We start from the raw sequence: 23,241 nt of genomic DNA, 5'->3' as shown, positions 1-23,241 counted from the left end.
TTACATGCTACTGTGTTTGATATGACAGCAATTGCAATGTTTGGTGTGTGGGTGTGTGGGTGTGGGTGTGTGGGTGTTTTCAAGGCTTTTGTGATTTTGGGGAGCCTCCCCGAGCTCAACATCTGTCGTTGGAAAAGCAGAATACAAATATTAAATCAAATCCAAGTCCATAATCTGCTCCCTGATCTTGCCAGTGGTTGAATTATGCTTGCGAATCAGGGGCTTGAGCCATAGTCTATTCCACAAAGCAAAACGAAAGAGCTGAGATAAGCACGATGCACACAATGGAGATTTCTTCACCATCATTTCCACTTCAGAGGCAGGTGCAAGAGATCCAAAAATGTGAGAAATGAGAAAGTCAGAATGTTCTATGCTGAAGCCACAGTCTTTATGTGATGGAGGTGGAGAACTCTCAGCTTAGTGATGAATCTGGGCGACAGCTTCTTCCAAAACTCCATATTCCTTTCTTCTGGTCCTTCCTCTCTCCTTTCACCTTATCAGCCACCCCTAACACACCGAGGTTGTCATCTTGATGCCAGAACTCGATGGCACGGTCCACCTCGTCCTCTTCCTCCAGATCGGCATAAATCCATAGCTGTTGCCACGCCATTTCCGACAAATTTCCGCTTGCACCTTGAAAATCAAAGAGCTGCTATTACCAGAAAGCTGCCATTTCAGTTCTCAGACACAGCCAGAATAGAAGTGAAAAGCTCTGACGGTGACATTTGTTATATGTCAAGCACAGAAGGAACAAACCTAAAACCTTTGGATTATTCTTAGCTATTTTGCACTCCTCTTGACAAAATTCGACTGAAATTTGTCAATGCCAACAAACGCAAAAGTTTAGGTGTCGTCTGTTGACATCGGAAAACACTGTGGACACTTGGGGGGGGGGAGACTTTATCATTTATCTAGCGTTGCTAGATATTTTCATTTTTTATTTTCTTAGTTTCATTTCCCAGATATTTTATTTCAGCTTTTTGCCCATGTATAAAACAAAACCAAAACTGTACGAAACAAAACCGTAACAGCATAAGATAATACCATTACAAGGTGATAATTTCATTATCAGATGATAATACCATTACAAAACACAAAACAAGGGGATCGGGTTTTTGAATAAAATAGTAATAAAACTTTCAATAATCAAACAGCATTCCAGAACATCTCTTATGCGAGAGGACTGTGGTTAAAAACCTTGCAACCTGTAGGGTTCTATGGGGGTCCGTATCTTGCAGCATGTATGCAGGATGTGACTCGGGTGACTTATCGGCTAGTTTCTGGATTACCGGGTTTAATATACTAGTCCGAGCCAATCTGTACATGGGGCAACTGAACATTATATCTTAGTTTCACTGTTTAACATCTATCTACTTTAGACACTGTTGTGATATTAAGCAGCATATAAATATATAGAAGTAAATAAGCAGAAGTTTCCATAGCATCAGGTCATTTTGATTGATTGATTGATTGATTGAATGAATGAAGAAGAGAAGAAGAGTTTGGATTTGATATCCCGCTTTATCACTACCCGAAGTGGCTAACATTCTCCTTTCCCTTCCTTCCCCACAACAAACACTCTGTGAGGTGAGTGGGGCTGAGAGACTTCAGAGAAGTGTGACTAGCTCAAGGTCGCCCAGCAGCTGAATGTGGAGGAGCGGAGACGCGAACCCGGTTCCCCAGATTATGAATCTACCACTCTTAACCACTACACCACACTGGCTCTCACAGAATGAATCACAGAATCATAAAATCACAAAGTTGGAAGGGTCGTCACGTGGAAGATGGAGCAATCCTGTTTTCTCCTGCTATGGAGGGTACGACCCAAACCAATGGCTTCAAGTTACAAGAAAGGAGATTCCCGACTAAACATTAGGAAGAACTTTCTGACAGTAAAGAGCTGTTCAACAGTGGAATGGACTCCTTCAGAAGGTGGTGGACTCTCCTTCCTTGGAGGTTTTGAAGCAGAGGTTGGGTGGCCATCTGTCATGGATGCTTTAGCTGAGATTCCTGCATTGCAGGGGGTTGGACTAGATGAGCCTCATGGGTCCCTCCCAACTCTACAATTCTACGATTCTATGGCCCAGCTGATGTTGGAGGCTGGGGGAAGCAATAATTTGTGTAACCACAAGAGGGCCACATCCTCACGAAGATGAGAACAGGGAAGGGTTTACGCTCTCTGCTTCTGTGTCTTGTTGCCTTTGGGATTTCCTGGCTAGATTTTGAATCGCTCAATTTCGTTTTCTGCTGTGGTCATGGGAATCGCAACCCTCTGCTTCCCTGAAAGCACAGAAATGGCAAAATAATGCAAAGTCCCCCCCCCCAGCCCTCCTTACCTCTTGATTTAAGAAGCAGTACAGAACAGCAACAATGAAGCCCTGTGTAATAAAGAGGAAAAACACAGAAATTAAATCACTAAACCGGCAGCTGGAGAAACTCAGGTCTGCGGGCCAAATGGAATCCTCTCTACCAGGTCCCTGGGATTCTCCATTGGCCATGCCTCCTCCCCAAACCACACCACTGCCCCTCTCCCACACCCTCCTCCGGTCCCTCTCCCCTAAGATGTAATTTTGCTCCTGACAGGAATGGACCTTAGTAATATGGTGCCCTTGGTGAGGACAAAATTTGAGGTTCCCCCTGCCCTGCTCCTAGCCCTCATGTCACCTTCCCAAAGCCAGGGAAGTGAGGTGCTGGCCTTGGAGAAGGAGCTGTGATGCTCTGGCAGGGTCCTCGAGTCCTCCTGTCTCCTTCCCAAAGCTGGGCAAATAAATTATTATTATTATTATTATTATTATTATTATTATTATTATTACCCCACCCATCTGGGTTTCCCCAGTCACTCTGAGTGGCTTCCAACAGAATATTCAAAGCACAATAAAATGCCAAACATTAAAAACTTCCCTAAACAGGGCTGTCTTCAGATGTCCTTTAAAAGTCAGATAGTTGTCTATTTCCTTGACAACTGGTGGGAGGGCGTTCCACAGGGCGGGCGCCACTACCGAGAAGGCCCTCTGCCTGGTTCCCTGTAACCTCACTTCTCGCACCTTTGTCGCCAGTGAAATATACTCGGAGTTGAGTGTTGATTTCATGCTCTTTATTTCAGCTCATGGTAAACAGTGAGTGAGTGCTTTACCCCACAAACCTCTGGCTATATATACATTATTTACACAATGGGTCCCGTGTGATTGGCTGATTCAACTCCCCTCCTGGAGCCTGATTGGACTGTTCCTGCAGGCCAATCAGGTTGCTGATTCACCTCCTCCTGGAGCCTGATTGGGCTACTCCTGCAGGCCAATCAGGTTGCTGATTCACCTCCTCCTGGAGCCAGATTGGGCGGCTCCTGCAGACCAATCAGGTTGCTGATTCACCTCCTCCTGGAGCCAGATTGGGTGGCTCCTGCAGACCAATCAGGTTGCAGCCTTCTAGGATCCTACCTGCCTATTGTTCTAGGATCCAAGCTCAGTACATAACAGCCTGGTTCCCTGTAACCTCACTTCTCTCAAAGAGGGAACCGCCAGAAGGTCCACGGCGCTGGACCTCAGTGTTTGGCTGAACGATGGGGGTGAAGGCGCTCCTTCAGGTATACTGGGCTGAGGCTGTTTAGGGCTTTCAAGGTCAGCACCAACACTTTGAATTGTGTTCAGAAATGTACTAGGAGCCAATGTAGGTATTTCAGGACCGGTGTTATATGGTGCTAACTAGGCTTCAAGAAGGGACGCGGGTGGCGCTGTGGGTTAAACCGAACAACTGGAGTTCACCCCATCACAGGGATTTGAACCGCCGACCTTCTGATTGGGAAGCCCTAGGCTCTGTGGTTTAGACCACAGCACCACCCGCATCCCTATGATATATGGGGGACAAGTATAAAATCAATAGAAAAAAACCTCTGTGGATTTAAGACTTCAACTTATTCAACAGAAAACAGTATTTAGAGTCCACTGGACTCCAGCAAGATTATATCAGAAGAAAATAACAAGTGCAGATAATTGCTGGAGATGTGGGAGTAAAAATGCGAACTTAATACATATGTTGATTAACTGCCCGGCGATCAGACCATTCTGGAGCGAGGTGAGGATATTTATAGCAAAAGTAATAAAAAGAAACTGTTATTTGGGGGGAACTGAATTTAATTCTAAATTATATTCCGGAAACTTGGAAGATCTCAAGAGGCCCCCCCCCCCCAAAAAAAAGTGGCTGTGTCACACTATATTAGAAGCAAAAAACCTTGTTCTGATGAATTGGAAGAGTTGCAAAAAGATTCCACTGAGCATATGGATTGATGATATGGACAGATCAGCTACATAGGAAAGAATTGCTTGTCGACGCAAAATAAGAATGGATAAATACGAAGAAATTTGGAACGGATATCTAAGTGACAAGGCAGACAACAGTGGGAAATAGAGGGGGGGGAGAGAGGTGATAAACAAGGAGTAGACATAGGGATGTTACTGTATCTAAATTTGTGTTGTCAATCTGTGTTATTATTGTCATTATGGTTTTTTGTTGTTGTGCGTGTCTTTTTAGTTTGGTGTTTGTACTGATTGGAAAAAGCGAATAAATAAATAATAATTAAAAACAACAACAACTCAGCCGTGGCAAAGCACACTAGTAAAATCTGATTGATCACTTAGGTCCATACTTCACCTGGAATGATCCGATGCAGAGCTCCAGGGAGAGGCGGACCCCCACGTTGGCGTAATCGGGAAGAAAATTGAAGATGATGTAATGCGTCCCAAACAGAGGGATGAGGAGCAGAGTCGATTTACAGAGGCGTCTGTTTTTTGGAGGAGAAATCGGGAGAAAAACACAGTCACGACACCTTGGCTTACAGAAAACGGGCACAAGATGGCACTCCCAGCATCTAAATTGATCTAAAGTGATGGCCAGGGCCCGTTGGAACTGGCAAGGCAGGAAATGAGGAGAGCCGCCAAAAGGTGGAATTTGAGCCAATGGAAGAGAGAGCAAACGGATCCTAGCTTTGTCCCCACTGCAAGATGAATTACCGACGGTTGAAGAATGGACAGTGAAATTGACTGAATATGCAGAAATGGACAAATTAACGGGAAGAATCCGGAAGCAGCGGGACCAGAAGTTCATCAAAGACTGGTCAAAGTTTACGAACTATTTAAAAGACATTTTACAATTGAACACGTTAATAGGGCTTCAAGAAGCTTTGTAGTTATATTGTAGAGCTATCATTGTAAGTAGGGTAGTAGTATGAGAACTTGTTTTTTTTGGTGAAATTTTAAGGCAATGGTTGATTTAAGAACTATAATATTAAGTTACACATGAGAAAGCCATGTGAAGGGGTTGAGGGAAGTCATGGCTCTTTAGCCAGTGTTGAATGTAAGAATGTTTTTGTTTGATTGTAGTTAATAGTTTAAATGTAAAATAATAATAATTATATTAAAAAAAAAGCTTTGTCCCCACTGCAGGGGCGCAGCAAGGTAAATTGGTACCCGGGGGCAAAAAAAAAATTGTCACCCCCTAGGAGGCATAGGAAGGTCAAGTGGTACCCGGTGTGGAAAATTTATTGTCACCGTCCCCCATTGATTCCGCCCCTGCAAAAATGGTTTTACAGCGGTACCTCGACTTACGAATTACTCGACATACGATTTTTTTGACTTACGAATGAAAAAATTGCCCACGCGCCTACGATTTTTTTGGCATCTGAAGGACATCTGTTGGCGGTTTTAGATGGGGTTTACTCGACTTACGATTTTTTTTGAATTTTTCGTTTCCAATGCATTCCTATGGGGAAATCACTTTTTTCGACTTACGAATTTTTCGACCTACGAATGTGCATTCGGAACAGATTAAATTCGTAAGTCGAGGTACCACTGTACGTTATTTCATATTTTCTTACAAAGGAATAATAACAAGTAATAATAATAATAAACTTTTATTTATATCCCGCCCTCCCCGTCCAAAGTCGGGCTCAGGGTGGCTAACATCAGATACATAACATTGGTATAAAATCAAACAATAATTTAATTACCACCTCCTAAAAACATCTCAAAATCAAATTTTGGTGTCAAAAGATGGTTGAATATATGGGGATAGCAAATCTAACATCCAAAATTCGGCAACAAGGAGGTGAGAACTTTGGAAAAGAATGGGACAAATTTAGGAAATACTTAAATAAGTTGTATACAATATAAAAAAAAATGTAACAGTCATAGTTCAGAAAATAATTCTTTATTGGAATTTGAAGTAGATTATATAATATCATCAAAGTATAAAAAGTACAAACAGTATGAGATAATAATCTGTAAGTTGGGCATGCATGGATAAGAATTGTTTATACTTACAGAATGTATTTTAAGTTATTAGAGTGTAAATAGATGACAGTAGACATACACAATAAAGAAGGGTAAACCGCGGAAATACCTGACAAAATAAAACAGCGGAAGTTTGGGGGGAAGCAGAAGGGGGGGTAATATGGGTTTGATCTCTGTTTATTTTTTTTAAGTTTTTTATTTATTTACTTTTTTGTTCTTCTTTTGCTCCAGTAACAAACAACGAGCATAAAATATATTTGAGATATTTTAATTGAACAGAATACATCTTAACAGCTATGTGACAAACCATAGAATCGGTATAAGGGAGAAGCTTAAGAATAATCTTTTCTTCTTTTCATTTAACTGGAGATACTGGTATAGATCTATGTGAGATATAGATATTATACAGTGCTGTACTACTATTTCTGTTATTTTTTCTTTCCTGTTTGCTGAAAATTCAATAAAAAATTTAAAATTAAAAAAAAAAAATCAAATTAAAGTCTAATTAGATGACTTTCCACAGGGTTAGGGTTGGGAACAGTAAGTGCTCCACTGAACTGAAATTTAAGCCTTCACGACATAGGAAAACAGCCAAGTAAACAGCTATTTTGGTGGAGGAGGGTCAAGATATTAACCGATATGCATGAAATTTCATATATAGCTATATAATCCCTAGTATAGTAAGGTAAGACCTTTGGAGCAGGCATTTAAAAAAAATAGGAACCGCCCTAGTAGGGCAGTAATTGTTCCTTGATAATTTGTCACCCTCTCCATTATGGAACCTGGGGCGGACCACCCCCTATGCCCCGCCTTGCTACACCCCTGCCCCACCGCCTATCTGTTGATGGGAGGCAGCGCTAACAAGGAGGTGCAGCCATTGGCATCTCCTGCGCTGGTTGTAAGTAAAGAGTCGGGGGGGGGGAGAACTGGCTGAGATTGGTGGGTCAGTGCCCCATTCCCTTATACTCTGTGGCCATGAATCCTGTACATTTCCTGCTTGTTCTTAAAGGAACTCCCTTCCATCCTGAGCTTGCTACCACTCAGGCAGAAGGAGAGGTCTGGAGCAGGACCACAATATTGGCTGAGAGACTAGAAACATTTGGTTTCTCCACTCCTCGAACTGCTTATGCTCCAGTTTTATAACTAAGAACTAAGTGCCAGGGTTTGCTTGTTTTTTCCTCCTCCCTCCTCCTCCTCCCTTTCCCCCTTTTGTGCTGTGCCTCTTATATCGCAAGCCTGGGAGCAGACACTGCCTCATTACTGAAATGTACAAGCCACTCCGGGAGCCTTTTTAGCCAAAAAGTAGGGATTTTTTTATCCCTGAAATAAATAAAATAATACATAAACAATTATTCCTGTCTTGTGACACCCCACCCCAGGTGTTCTAGAATTAAGGAATGAAAAAAGAAACATTCCACTACCTTCACCCCATTCCAAATTCATATGAACCTCAGATCTTTCTCTAAGCCCTCTGCTCAAATTTATGTTCACAGTACACAGCCCGCCAGCATTTCTTCATGCTGGCTGGTTCCACTCAACTCACCTGTACTGAGATGAGTTGTTGAAACTGATTTGTCCCGGATCCAGTTTTTTCAGCAGGATTCTGATGATGTTGAGAAAAAGGATGAAGTTGACCTGTCCCAGATGTAGGGAGGAGAGAGGGGAAGAGGGAGGAAGAGAGCACAGTTAATGTTAACACAAAAAAATGTTTTTCATTGATTGATTGATTGATTGATTGGCCACCCTTCACCAGATTTAAAATATATCCTCCAAAATGTTCTGGATGGAGAAATGATCTTGACACTGAGGGTCTGCTTTGCGGGAATGGGGGAGAATGTTCAAATCATATTCTGGAAAACACACTCTTTTTCTTTCTTTCTTTATTTCTTTATTTCTTTCTTTCTTTCTTTCTTTCTTTCTTTATTTCTTTCTTTCATTTTTAAATATATTTATTGATACTTGCCCAAAGATATACAAAAAGTTCATACCCAATACAAGCACTCTCTTTTTCTATGGGAGTTAAAAAGAAAGAACATTCTCAGAAAGCCCTCTTCAGAGAAGTTACAGGTAGGTAGCCGTGTTGCTCTGCCATAGTCAAAACAAAATAAAAAACAAAAAATTCTTTCCAGTAGCACCTTAGAGACCAACTAAGTTTGTTCTTGGTATGAGTTTCCGTGAGCATGCACACTTCTTCAGATACACTGAAATAGAAGTCACCACCCATCAGCCAATCACCCATTCCCATCACCCTTCTGAGTAATACCCCTCCCCACTCTCTCACTATATATAAGGGTCTGGTGACTTCTATTTCAGTGTATCTGAAGAAGTGTGCATGCACACGAAAGCTCACACCAAGAACAAACTTAGTTGGTCTCTAAGGTGCTACTGGAATGATTTTTTTATTTTTTATTTTGTTTCTTCTGAGAAGGTTTGGCTTACTCTGCAATAAACCACGACATCATCATCATCAACAACAAGAACAACAACAACAACCAAATAACCACTTGAACCACCAGATAAAACTAAGCAGTAAGTAAGATTTTAAAAGGCCTTGATCAACAGAGAAGAAGAAGAAGAGAAGAGAAGAGTTTGGATTTGATATCCCGCTTTATCACTACCCTAAGGAGTCTCAAAGCGGCTAGCAATCTCCTTTCCCTTCCTCCCCCACAACAAACACTCTGTGTGACTAGCCCAAGGTCACCCAGCAGCTGCATGTGGAAGAGCGGAGACGCAAACCCGGTTCACCAGATTATGAGTCCACTGCTCTTAACCACTACACCACACTGGCTCTCAAAGACTGGGATGAAGCATTAGCAGTCTTTGAACTTCTCTCTCTCTCTCTCTCTCTCTCTCTCTCTCTCCTTAACACACACACAGAAAGAGAGAGAGAGAGAGAGAGAGAGAGAGAGAGAGAGAGTTATGAAAGCCAGGACTTCCCACCATTCAAGTGTACAAAAATGCAAATAGGATACATACCCCGACAGAAAAGATGATGGGCCCTTTGATTAGCCACCAGTAAGGAGAGCCTTGGTTTGCATCCCAGCAGCTGGAAAGAGCATGCAATGGTTAATGCAAATGAACGTATGGTCTTTCCTGAATATTGTTTGGTTGAATTATTTATCCTTCCACTTGTCTCTCACTCTCCACTAGTATTGGTGGAGTGGGGGGGGTCCATTCTTAACAGGGCCGGCCCTACTATTTTACAGAGACAGCTGCCTCAGGTGACAGATGCTGGCAGGGGGTGCTTGTATGTGCAACACAGCCGACCTGCAGCACCCTCTAAACAAGGCAGTCTTAAATTTGCTTTGTCTCATTTTTGCATCACTTTACAATTTCTTTTGTTTAAAAAGTCCCTCCAAAATTTGCCAGCATTTTATTGTGTATTTTCACACACTGTTTTGCCCAAATAGGACACTTGGAGGGTCTGAGATGAGCAATGCCATAAGGGACTTTCTGTTTGGCCTTTACATAAGCAATAATGATCTTCCAGGCAATTTTGGGGGGGGGGATTTTTGTGTGCGTTAAGCATCAGCCCAACACTAATTTGACCACTTTATACCTGCACAACTTGTGACACACACACACACACACACACACACACACACACTACAATCCAAACACAGGCCAACAGCCACCACTTGCCACGTTTGCAAAAGCAGGTTGACCACCAAAACGGAGATGAGCACCACCTGTGTGAGTCACCACGCGTGGCTCATAGATCCATAGCTCAGTGGGCCAGTATTTCTGGAATCCTGGATTACTTTCTTGTCTCTGGTGCCCCTTCCCCCCTCATTTTTATGGATCTGAACATAGGACATGACTCACGAAATGTCTTCGAAATGCACCTTGACTAATATCCACAGTATGGTAAAAAACGTTGGAACACCTGTAGGATCAAAAACAGAGGACACGGTGATTTTTATGGATGCAATCAACACGCAACGTTTTCCAAAACCGACAACCTACTTGTTAAGGGGACAGATCCTTGATCTGTGTCTCTAGAGCAGGTGTGATGAAACTTTGGCTCTCCAAATATTGCTCTAGCAACATTCAGACAGCAGCAGAGCATATGGCTGCGCTGCCCGGGGTGGGCGTGCTCCCAAGGGTGGCATGGCATGGAGGGCGTCCTCCCAGGCACGGGATAGCCGCTCGGGTGCACACCCTGCAGCCAGGGACGGAGCGAGCCGCTCACAGGGGAGGAGTGAGCTGCCCATGGCAGACATTTGGCACCCCACCTGCCCGCAACTCCCAAGCCTCCCCCCAAGCTGTCAAAACAAAGGGGGAAGGGGGGAATGCCACCAGCAAAGCAGCTCAGCTCCCCCCCTTACCCCGACAGCTTGGGGTAGGCTTGGGAGTCGCAGATGGGCGGCGTGCCGAATGTCACCCTCTCAGTGAGGGCACCCGGGTCAGACTACCCCCAGCCCACCTTCCTATGCCCCTGCATCCAGAAAGCCAAATGGTTTCCTCACACCTGCTCTAAGCAATGGTGTTGTGGTGGAGACAACATGCCGAACGGATTAAGTTCAACAATCACTGTGTTTTTGATGTCATGCAAACAGCCTGTCTGCGTGCCCGTTTCTGCATCTGATTAACTTGTGAACAGATTGTTAATAAGTGGTGAAGGGGATGCTGTAAACCGGGGGTGGGGAACGTCTTCCAGTCTGAGGGCCACATTCTCTTCTGGGCAACCTTCCAAGGGCCACATGCCAGCGCTGGGCAGGGGGACAGATGCAAAGGTGTGCAGAGGAAGAAATTGTGGATTTTAGCTCTGTTCGGTCCGCTTCGTTCTACACACAAACACACAAATCACTCTCTGTCCTCTAGAGACAGAGGATCAGAGTTCGAGGACAAATTCCAGCCAGGCAAAAGCACTTGGGGGCGAAGCAGAGTTGGTGAGGGGAGTGGCCTGGAGAAACATCTAGGGGCCAGACTTGGGGTGGCTTGGAGAGCAACATTTGGCTCCCCAGCCTGAGGTCCACCACTGCTACAAGTCCTCCTCACTTACCCCAGCCAAACAGCATGAGCCACCAGTAGTATTTTCTTCCATGGGGAAAGGAGGACAGCAGCAGGCAGTTGAGGTAGAGAGCTTCCACCAGCAGCCACATGAAATTAGCCATTGTGAAATATTGACAGAAAACCACCGAGATCTTGCATTCGGTCTAAAAAACACAGAAAGCAAAACTTCAATGAACACCTTCATTTCCAGGGCATTGCTTTGGTTTTGTGTGTGTGTGTGTAGCTGATATTATTATTATTACTATTAATTTTTAAATTTACATACTGCCCTTCATCGAAGATCTCATGGCAGTTCACAGCATAGAAATACAAAACAGAAACATCAAAAGACATAGGTAATATGAACAAGAACAAAACAAACCCAGAACCCTTCCATAGGTGCCCCGATGGCACAAACTACAGGCTCCCATAGTGCACAAAATATCCCTGAAACTCAGGGGAGCTTCAGAAGGAAGCTATGGAGAGCGTAGAAGCATTCATTAGAATCTGAAAGCAAAGGAAAAAAACCTCCAGGTGTTGTGGACTACAACTCCCATAATCCACGGCCATTGTATGTGCTTGCTGGGGCTGATGGCAGCTGGAGTACAAAATTTGGACACGGGTTCCTCAGCCCAATTCTAACAACATCAATGTGTAGGATTTGTAGATTTGGGGCATATCAGTTTCTCCTTTTTCAAATTCTCCACGTTTTGCAGCAATTTGTGAATTTTATTTTTAAAAGATCCGTCAGCCTAACCCAGGGGTCCCCAAACTAAGGCCCGGAGGCTGGATGCAGCCCAATCGCCTTCTAAATCCGGCCCGCGGATGGTCCGGGAATCAGCATGTTTTTACACGAGTAGAATGCATCCTTTTATTTAAAGAGAGCCAGTGTGGTGTAGTGGTTAAGAGTGGTAGACTCATAATCTGGGGAACCGGGTTTGCATCTCCGCTCCTCCACATGCAGCTGCTGGGTGACCTTGGGCTAGTCACACTTCTTTGAAGTCTCTCAGCCCCACTCACCCCACAGAGTGTTTGTTGTGGGGGAGGAAGGGAAAGGAGAATGTTCGCCGCTTTGAGACTCCTTCGGGTAGTGAAAAGCGGGATATCAAATCCAAACTCTTCTTCTTCTTCTTCTTCTTCTTCTTCTTCTTCTTCTTCTTCTTCTTCTTCTTCTTCTTCTTCTTCTTCTTCTTCTTCTAAAATGCATCTCTGGGTTATTTGTGGGGCATAGGAATTCGTTGATAATTTTTTTTCAAACCAGGGACTGGTTAGACACAGAGAAATGGTGGAGAGTCAGGGACCTTCAGTCTCGGCAACTGACTCATGAAACTGAGCTGCTGTGCTCATAAGGCCTGACACCCAGCCAAGGGCTGTGAAGATTGTATTCTTGTTAATGAAAAGTTAACTCCGACTTTGAATGGTGTGATTTACTGCCGGCTCACTCTGTGACAGACCCTGTTTCCAGCTGAAAGCAGAATGCCGGATTACATGAAGCTTTGTTCTGCTAGAGCAAGGCAGTTGGTGTGTCCCCCCCCTCCACCTTTTAGGTTCTTCCAAAGGTTTCCAGGCTATATTTTGTGCTTTAGGAGAACGAGCAAGCAGAAGAAAGCGGCCCTGGTACCCATATGGTCATGACACACACAGATGAAAACCAGAGATAAAAGCAAGTCGCACTTTTTTTTACACCTTACCGTGGAAAAGCTGCAATAGTCAACATCTTCTGTTTTGAAAAGAACCTCATCCTTGACAAAGACAGCAATGGTCTTCAGGATGAAGGTGAAAAAGAGATGGACATGGATGTAGTTTCTGGGGCAACGGAGCCTCCTGCAGGAGCAGAACATGGAACCATAAGAGGCTGAGAGCAAAAGCTAAGAGACGGACAGTGTCAATCCTACGCTTGTCTACCTAGTAAACTTAAGCAGTAGTAACAGTAATCAACATCGTCATCATAATTTTATTATTTGTACCCTGGGTTGCCCCAGTCATTCTGGGCAGCTTCCAAAGCATATAAAAACACCAAACATCAAAAACTTCCTGATACAGGGCTGCCTTCAGATGTCTACTAAAAGGTGTGTAGCTCCTTGACATCTGATGGGAGAGCGTTCCACAGGACGGGCGCCACTACCAAGAAGGCCCTCTGCCTGGTTCCCTGTAAACTCACTTCTCGCAGGGAGGGAACCGCCAGAAGGCCCTCGGAGCTGGACCTCAGTGTCCGGGCTGAACGACGGGGGTGGAGACGCTCCTTTACGTATACTGGGACAGAGACCATTGAGGGTTTTAAAGGTCAGCACCAACACTTTGCTCGGAAACATACTGGGAGCCAATGTAGATCCTTTAGGACCGGTGTTATATGGTTCTGACAGCCACTCGCTGTCACCAGTCTAGCTGATGTAATAAAAAAATAGCTCAATGTTCAGGCAGAAATGAAATCCCTTTGGAGGAAGGGATTCTCCTAAAGGCATATACCGCTTGTGATTTCCCCCCTCTGTCGGCACAGCATGCTACCTGTCAGGTTCCCATGAACATACCTGAATGTGATGAGGACCATGATGGCCATAGCAAGGGAGGTGGTGGAGATGCTGTAGCCCACAGTGTAGATGGTTTTGACAGTTGTCAGGTAGGAGTGCTGAAATGAAAAGAGAACAAGGGTGAATCTTCAGACAGGCTGAATCTTATTACGGAAAAGAATTGGATAGCCATTACTGAACGAGCCAAAAATATTGAACCATTTGAAAGACGCTGTACTCAAGGATTTGGAGGTAACGTTGAACTATCTCCTGCAAAATAAAAAAATTGCTAAATCATGGGGGGTGGACACAGCCGCCACCACCACCAGCAGCCCCAGTCTCAGAATGGTCTGAAGGAATCTGAGATATGGTAAAGTTGATTGAATACATGTCCTACAACAGAGCAACAAATGTACAAAGAGATTCTTGCAAAGAGGGGCAACATCAGTTATGATCTGGGAGGATAAATGCCCTGCTGTCTGTTATGGAATGGTCTGAGAACCTCACTGGACTGGCTGCATTTGAACGTCAGCTTCATGTGGATATCTGTTTGGACATCTGGAGGTCGTACGTTAACTTATATGTTTGACTTAAGGTATATGTATCGGTAGGGAGCAGGTGGCACTGTGGTCTAAACCACTGGGCCTCTTGGGTTTGCTGATCAGAAGGTTGGTGGTTCAAATGCACACAATGGGGTGATCTCCCGTCGCTCTGTCCCAGCTCCTGCCAACCTAGCAGTTCGAAAGCACACCAGTGCATGCAGGGGCATAGGAAGCCTCTGCGCTGCCAAGGGCGGTGGCGGCGCGGAGGCATCCCCCTGGGGGAGGGGCACAACGCGTGCGTCATGATGTCGTTGTGACATCACGACACATGTGGATGCTGCTGAAAGGGGGAAAAGGGGAAGCTTCCCCTTTCCCTGGCTTTTTTTTCTGTGCGGGGGGCGGGCCAGTGAGGAGGGGGTGTCATGCCAGGGACAAGCGTGATGCCCCCTCCTCGCTGGCTTACCACACCTCCAAAAAAAGCGGCGGAAAGGGGGAAAAAGGGAAGCAGAGCAGGTGCGTTTAAGTGCCTGCTTTGCCTCCCCCTTTCCCCATTCCAGTGGCTTTTTTTCTGTGCAGGGGGTGGGCCAGCGAGGAGGGGGTGTCATGCCAGCAACAAGCGTGATGCCCCCTCCTCGCTGGCCTGCCCCTCGCGCCGAAAAATAGCCGCTGGAAGGGGGAAAAGGCGGCATGTCCCTGTTAGTTGCCCGCCCGGTGGGGTGGTGTGGGGTGGGGCTGACCAAAGTGTCAACCCCCCTCCCCTGGAACACGGGGCGGGCTGCCCCCCTTGCTACGCCCCTGAGTGCAAGTAGATAAATAGATACCGCTGTGGCGGGAAGGTAAACGGCATTTCCATGCACTCTGGTTTCCGTCACGGTGTTCCATTGTTCCAAAGTACCAGGTGAGAGCTGGGAGGAGCGACTAAGAATTACTTTTAAGAGAGGACTCCATATTGCACTTATTTTGTTTGAATTTTTGTAACCACTGTTTTATTGTATTATGGAAACTTTAATAAAAATAGAATTACCAAACACGACAACACAAGGGGAAAGGGGTGTGGGAGGGGTGGAGAATGAAAACTCAGACACCAATTCTTAAACAGTTATTATTAGTACTATTTGTAAATTCTCTCTCTCTCTCTCTCTCTCTCTCTCTCTCACACACACACACACACACACTTTCTTTCCCCTTCCCTTTCTTTTTGCTAACTTTGTAAGTTTCTTCTTCTTCTTTTTTTAGGAAAGAAAATAAATGCTTTTGAATAACTAACAATTCTCTGTCGGCTTTAGCTACTGTTCCAAAACACTACCAGCTTCTCATTGCATTGAAATATTGCAAACAGAAAGCAGATTTGAGGCTTAATGGTCAATTATAAGCAAATGGCAGACAATAATAACAGCACATGTGAGCCACAACAACAATTCAGATTTCCATTCTACTGCTTGGAAAAAGATGTGCACTTTTGAACAGGGAACACAGTGTGCTTTTCAGACCACTGTGGATAATCTTTCCTTTGTGGTTGTTTGTTTGTTTACTGCTGCAGTCCCACTCTTTGGCTCCGGAGGGTTTCCAGAAAACAATTAAATATTGAAACTTCTAGGTTAAAAAAACAAAACAAAAACAACAACCCACATGAACAGAGCATATAATTACAAAATAGTGGAACAGTAAAAACAAATGCCATAGACTTGTAGAGTTAAAAGGAACCATGCGGGTCATCTAATCAAACTGCCTGCAATGCAGGAATCTTTTGCCCAATGTGGGGCTTGAACCCACAATTCTCATGCTATAAATAAATGAACAATTGGAGCCAAGCAAGCATAAGCTCCTGAAATTGTTCAGGTATAGATTCCAACGAATTTTCAGAAATATCGAAACAACCAAACAGTTTTGAACCTCAACATCCCTCCCTGCAGCCTGCTTCGGAAATAGCAATTGTTAGAGATACTTTTTTTTAAGTCTCCGAAACCTCAGAGGAGGCAGGAACACCACTGAGCTCATAACCTAGAAGCCTTGGAGTCAAGCGTCTCCGCATCAGCAAGCGCCGGGGGTCCCCAGGAAGGTTGCTAAGCAACAGGGCTTTCCTTTCCAAACAGAGCTCTGCCTCTATTAGTTTGGAACAAATGTTTAGGAATGGCCCAAACCTCTGAAGAGAAGTGAGAGATGGGCAGATTAAAGATATATAAGAAGCATGAAGGCCAGACTTCAAAAATATAAAACATGGCTGGGAAAACCTGTGGCCCTCCAGGTGTCACACCAACCCCAGCTCATGTGGATGACGGTCAAGGATGAGAAAACCTGCAATATCTGGATGGCAACAGCTTCCCAACCGTGGTACAAAACCAAGGAAGTGGCCCAGACTTTGTGGGATGTAACATCACAGGAGCAGTCAAATACAACATTTCTTGTTTGCCCAGAGTGGACACACAGGGGAGTGTTGCTCCAGCCAGGAGGACTCCCTGTCTCACCTGGTCTAGAGCACACACACACCCTGCGTGTGACCAGATAGGTGGGCGTGACCTTGGCAGACCTTACAAAAGGGCCAGTAACGCAGCCACCTTCCCTTCTCCCTTCTCTCTCTTGACCCTTCTTGATGTTCTTTTGCTGTCTGCTGGCTCTCAGCCAGCAGCACGTGGGCTCATTCCTTACATGGGATGAACCCACACTCTCTTCTGTAACTACAAGCTAAAGCTTGCCTTCAGGGGTCATACTGTGAACTGAATGTAAGTAAACTTCTTATTACTTTTTTAAAGAATGCTGTTGTATCATTATTGTTTTAAGAGGGAATTAAAGGGGAATTAAAGGGGAATTTACCAGGAACAAATCCAATCTGGACAAGCCAGACTGGATTGCTTAACTCGAGAGATTCTAACGAAACTGCCAACTAGCTTCCTGTGATGTACAGGGAATGTGCTCTGCTACTAGCTCACTAGCGTGAGTGAGGAAGGATAATATTTAATCAATATATCCTCTCCTACTATCCACAACATTCCCACAGACTTGAGGTTGGTAGAGCTGGGAATGGTTCACATCAGCAAGGCCTTTGATGTTTACAACAGAGCAGAACAGGGAGCTGTCCGCTGGTTCCTTGATACCAGTGGTGCTGAAGCTGAGCAGTAGCCCTTGTAGGGCTGCTCAGAATATGTTGGAGGCTTGGACCAGAGGCCTGGGTTAGGGAGAAGGCAGGATGGTGCCATTCTAGACTCTTGACTCAGAAGCCAAACTGAACACTCCTTTTGAATGGTAGCAATTTAATGCCAAAGCAGTGTAGTGGTTACATCAGGAAAGGGGGACTTACAGACCTCCATATGTACTTGGACTTCAACTCTCAACAGGCCTAGCCAGCATAGGGATAATGGGAGTCCAACAGCATTAGAAGAGCTTCAAATACAACTATGAACCTAAGCCAATTTCTCTCTCTCTCTCTCTCTCTCTCTCTCTCTCTCTCTCTCTCTCTCTCTCCCCCCTCTCCCCCCCTCCCTCTGTCAAACCATGTACACCACCCTGAACTAAGGGGATAAATTTGATTCAATTCACATTTAACTCAGAACTGACCAAATCCACACTTTCCAAAAGCAATATGTGGACCAAAATTCAGCCATCCTTCAAGATTTACATTTCTTGGAATTTTGGAATGTCGTTCTCCTGCCAAGTACTGTGTACAAGAACGCATATAACACACACAAAATCATCACGTTATGAAAATTTTGTTTTGCAAAACTAAAGTGTGTATTAGAAAGTGACACTAAAATCTGACCGGTTTTGATGAAAATAAATCGCACACAGGTGTGGAAATGTGGAGAACAGAACCTGAGATTTGAAAGAAGAGAAACAGGAAATGATCACACTCACCGGACGCTATTCTGAATTTCATGGAGGAAATGGGGGGATGTAAGAAATACGTTCCCCTTCATGGATCACTGCCTTGTCATGACAAAGGGGCTTGAATAACTCCAAGAAGCTATGAGCTATGTCATAGTTGAGAGTTTAGACTATATGTGATTCACCTGGAGAAGGAACTGGCAAACCACTCCAGTATTTTGCCAAGAAAACTCCATGGACATAAAAAAGGAGAAGCTTTGAGAAGAAAGTGAGAGTTTCCAAGGCATGGTTCATGGTGTCACAGAGAGTCGAACACGTCTAAGACGACTAAACAACAACAAAGAAATACGTTAAGTGTGAGGTTTGGAGCTTTCAGGGTTAAAGAAGCTCAACAGTTCGCCCCTCCCACAGGGAAGATGTGTCATACATCCAGGGTATCTGCTGTATGTGAATGCCTATGTGATTGATGTGACGCACTGTTTTTGTCAGTTTCACTTTTGACTGAACTGGAGCGGAGATGTCGTCCATATCTCCGGGAGAGTGTCCGTGATTTATATGTCTGTAAATAAAGTGTGCTTGTTTTGAAACAACCCAGATGTTGTGGGAGTTTATTTGCCAGCACGAAAGGCACACATACCATTGCTCAAGAAGAAGTAAGAAGTTTGAAGTTTGAACAACTCTGCAAAAGCACTGGAGAAGCAGAGTAACGCCGCAGAAGCGTAGCTGGACACCACTCCAAGTGCTAAACTGTTTTCGAGGCTTTTCCAGTTTAAAACAAAAGCCCAACATTAAGTGTGGTCCCCAAATAGTAGGAGGAAGAGTCCTTCCCCGACTTGGAAGGTGTGCCAATCCAAGAGATCCCCTATCAGCAAAGAAACTCGAACTGCAGAGATAATTCAATGCCAACTTTTTGAGGCACCATTCCTTGCCATCCATCATTCTCTGCCTAATCGCAGGAAGCATTGCTCTCCTGCAGAAGTTGCCCCCTTCCCCTCGCCTTCCCCCTGCTCCCCAAAAACCAGGGTGTATCATTCTGAGGTACTCATTCAGCTCTACCCACCTCATAAAGAGTAACCTCATCTTCCACTGGACATGCTGTGGAATATGGCGGAAATGGGTCAGACCAGCCCTGAGCTGTGCAGCTTCTTTTCACCGAGCCTATGAACATTAAGGGGGAAAGAAGTCAGAAATGTAAGGTGGGATTCTCTCAGTTCTATTAAAAATTTATTATTATTATTAATTAATTTGTTAATTTACACCCATACATAGTTTTTGGTACATGTCTTTGTGCATGCACAAATTCTTTCCTTACAATTTTAAACTAAGCAAAAATATATCAAAATATTGAATCCAGTAAACTAAATTCCAATAACCTACGTAAATCATATAAAAACAGACTTCCTGTCATTTCCCGATGTATGTTACATTTACAACATTGAATGTACTTGTATTTCTTACCTTACTCTGACTATAATTTCTAGTGCTTTCTTATAATGTATCGTACCGTGTTTCCTTGTTTAATAGTATATATTTTACACAAAGGTCATTCAAATGCTGCCATATATATTGTGTCACTGTTATGTTTCTGTAGGTACTGTATATCTTAAACTGATTCTCTCAGTTCTAAACTGCCTCTTTTGAGTCCTGTTCTCTTGCAAACTGTGGGTCTCTGCTGCCCATTACAATACTCCAGGAACCCCTACAATTTATGTCACTTCTTTGGGGGGGGGACTCTGTTCTTGGAAACATTGGGGGGAATTACCGATATGCAAAGGGTTAAGCGCAGTTGTAAACAATGCCTAGAAACAAATCAACACAATGGAGGGGGGGCAAAAAGCTACAGCACCCTCACCTGGCTGCTTTGTGAAGTGGAGAAGGATGCCCGGGCAGGTAAAGGTGAGTGTTTGTCCAGCATTTGTATCCGGCCAGCACAGGAGTTGGTCCCATATTCTCTTGCAACCTTGCAAAGGGAAGGGAAAAAGCACTTTGAAATCTCACATCTCTCTTCGCCATGCTTGGAAACGGGAATACAAAAGCAAATAGGATTATCCCAGTGCCCTGAACTGAGCCTACAGTAGAGGCTGATTTGTAACCTCTGGAGCTCCTTCAATATCATGGCTATAATATTCCTAAATCCATTGGAAGGCATCTCAACCCAAATGTCTCAAAAGAGCACCCTTTCAAGGACCCATAAATTATTATCAGGCTAGGTGTTGGCAGTGGGGATGGGACCACAAGGGGTGGGGGTGGGGGAGAGAAAACGCTCTTGGGATTAGTTAAGCCGTCCATATAGTAAATTTTAAGAGGGGATGTGGGAGGAGCCAACAGCCATTCAAATGAGACACTTTCAGAGGCTTTTGGGAAATTCTTCCCAGGGAGCTTTGGTGCAGGGGCGTAGCAAGGGGGCGGGGGGCGGGCCACCCCTGTTCCATAATGGAAGGGGTGACAAATTATCAAGGAACAATTTTGGGGGGGGGAGTTGATTTTTTTTTTTTGCATTTTTAAAAAATGCCTGCTCCGAAGGTCTTATCTTACTATACTAGGGATTATATAGCTATATATGAAATTTCATGCATATCGGTTAATATCTTGACCCTCCTCCACCAAAATAGCTGTTCACTTGGCTGTTTTCCTATGTCATGACGGCTGAAATTTCAGTTCAGAGAACACTTACTGTTCCCAACCCTAACCCTGTGGAAAGCCATCTAATTAGACTTTAATTTGATTTTGAGATGTTTTTAGGAGGTGGTAATTTAATTATTGTTTGATTTTATACCAATGTTATGTATCTGATGTTAGCCACCCTGAGCCCGACTTTGGCCGGGGAGGGCGGGATATAAATAAAAGGTTTTTTTATTATTACTTGTTATTATTCCTTTGCAAGAAAATATGAAATAACGTAAAACCATTTGGGGGGGGGAATCAATAGGGGGGGGTTGACAAGAAATTTTCTGCACTGGGTACCACCTAACCTTCCCATGCGCGGGGGGGGGGGACAAAAAAAATTGCCCCCGGGTACCAATTTACCTTGCTACGCCCCTGCTTTGGTGAAACCTGTAAGCACATGAAATGCTCTGTTTGAATATCTGCTTGCCCCTTCCACATTCCTTCTCAGAACTTGTCAAATGCAGACGTCATTGGATGGAGTGACCCCAGCTGTTTTATCTTCCATTTCCCCCTTTTAAGTTAAACTATAGATTAAATAGTTTTCTATGAGCTTAAAGCTGAAATAAAATCAATCGATTGATTGAAAAAAAATAGATTAAATAGTTAAACTATGGAACTCTCTCTCTCTCGGGAGGTAGTGTTGGCCACCAAGTTGGATGGCTTTTGAAGATGTTTAGACAAATTCACAGGGGATAAGCTTATCAATGTCCACTAGCCAGGATGGCTATGCTTTGTGTCCATGGTTGGAGGCCTGCTCCTGCCAACCTAGCAGTTCGAAAGCATGCAGTGCAAGTAGATAAATAGGTACCGCTCCAGTGGGAAGGTAAACGGTGTTTCTGTGAGCTCCCTCGGCCAGTAAAGCGAGATGAGCGCCGCAACCCCAGAGTCATCCGTGACTGGACCTAATGGTCAGGGGTCCCTTTACCTTTACCTTTACTCTTATGCTCAAGTCCTGCAAGCATCTGTTTGGCCACTGTGAGAACAGGATACTGGCCTCTTCCTTATGTTTCTGTTTTTAAATACCTAGCCTGATGGAGAACTCTGCAGAACTAGGAAGCTTGTGTACTATTTTGTGGCATTTTGGTTGGCCTAAATCAAGGGCTTGCTCTAATATGGACACTGGGATTTTCCTTATGAAATCCTGACTCTACCTTTACTTTTTGTGTGACTGATGTAATGTACTCACTGAAGTTCACCCCAACCAGGCAGCCTCATTCTGGACCCCTTGAAACACCCAAACTATATTAAAGGGTGTTCCCACACCGAGTGAAAGTTAGTAATCAAACTGCAAAGTGAATGAAGGTAACACCAGGCTCCAGGACAGTCACCTAAGCAAAACACAGGCTACACACTGTGGCCCAAAAACTTAACGCTGACTACATCTCTCTAAACTAGATACCCGGTACACGCAAGCGCCGAAGGCCTTCTGGCGGTTCCCTCCCTGCGAGAAGTGAGGTTACAGGGAACCAGGCAGAGGGCCTTCTCAGTAGTGGCGCCCGCCCTGTGGAACGCCCTCCCTCCAGATGTCAAAGACATAAACAACTACCTGACATTCAGAAGACATCTGAAGGCAGCCCGGTTTAAGGAAGTTTTTAACCTGTGACATTTTAATGTATTTTTAATCTTTGTTGGAAGCCACCCAGAGTGGCTGGGGAAACCCAGCCAGTTGGGCGGGGTACAAATAATAAATTATTATTATGATTATTATGATTACTACTACTACTACTACTTGCACACCCCTCTCTGCCCTCCATCCCTGAAAGTGAAAGACATGATCAGAGTGTGAGGACATGTTGTTTCAGCCAAACAAAGGACACTTAAGGAGGGTGTGAAGCTGAAGTGGTGAGGGACATGGCTTGGGGCGGGCGTTAAGAGCTAGATTGGAGGTCTGGGGGTCCCAAGGCATGGAATTCCCCAACCTTGAGATATTCAATGCATCTCCAGAAATCCAAACACTTCTTCTTCTAAGGTACCTGCTGTTTCATTCATGTGCTGCCGAATCTCCTTGAGGCATTCACTCTCGTTTTTCTTCCATTCTGTTAAAGCTTCGCATTCTGCTTGAGACATTCCAAGACCCTGGAAACAGGGGAGAAATAAGAGGCTGGGCACATTGATACAACCTCACCTTCTTTCCTTCCCTGCACCCCCACAAAAACCCTCCTTATAGTACAATCCTAACCACAGTCCCATCTGCACCATACATCTAAAGTATTATGATACCACTTTAAACAATCATGGCTGCACCCAGCAAAGAAACCTGGGAACTGTAGTTTGTTAAAGACGGCGGTGAGAGTTGTTAGGAGATCGTATCCGCCTCCTAAACCTACAATTCCCAAAGTGTTCTATCAGTCAATCCCTCTTCCCTGGTAACTCTGGAAATTGTAGCCCTGTGAGTCAAATAAGAGTCCCCTAACAACTCTCAGGAGGGGC

At 44.4% G+C, this 23,241-nt stretch overlaps 1 protein-coding gene across 1 annotated transcript; it reads right to left on the bottom strand.

Annotated features, from left to right (window-relative positions):
• Positions 1-490: 490 nt before the first annotated feature.
• GHRHR (growth hormone releasing hormone receptor) lies at positions 491-22,892 on the bottom strand. The gene is made up of 12 exons (XM_033165596.1): positions 22,785-22,892; positions 19,991-20,104; positions 19,205-19,302; positions 13,805-13,902; positions 12,968-13,100; positions 11,287-11,440; positions 10,107-10,167; positions 9,258-9,327; positions 7,825-7,916; positions 4,645-4,774; positions 2,337-2,378; positions 491-633 (listed from the first exon to the last, which is right to left on the bottom strand). The coding sequence occupies exons 1-12, from the start codon at positions 22,876-22,878 to the stop codon at positions 508-510; spliced, it is 1,212 nt and encodes a 403-aa protein (XP_033021487.1). The 5' UTR covers positions 22,879-22,892; the 3' UTR covers positions 491-507.
• Between the last annotated feature and the right edge of the window lie 349 nt (positions 22,893-23,241).

The sequence above is a fragment of the Lacerta agilis genome, chromosome 12 (assembly GCF_009819535.1).
Source record: "Lacerta agilis isolate rLacAgi1 chromosome 12, rLacAgi1.pri, whole genome shotgun sequence".
In the NCBI taxonomy this organism is placed as follows: Eukaryota; Metazoa; Chordata; class Lepidosauria; order Squamata; family Lacertidae; genus Lacerta; species Lacerta agilis.
Note: the sequence above shows the minus strand (reverse complement) of the source record. Positions and strands in the feature narration are given on the sequence as shown.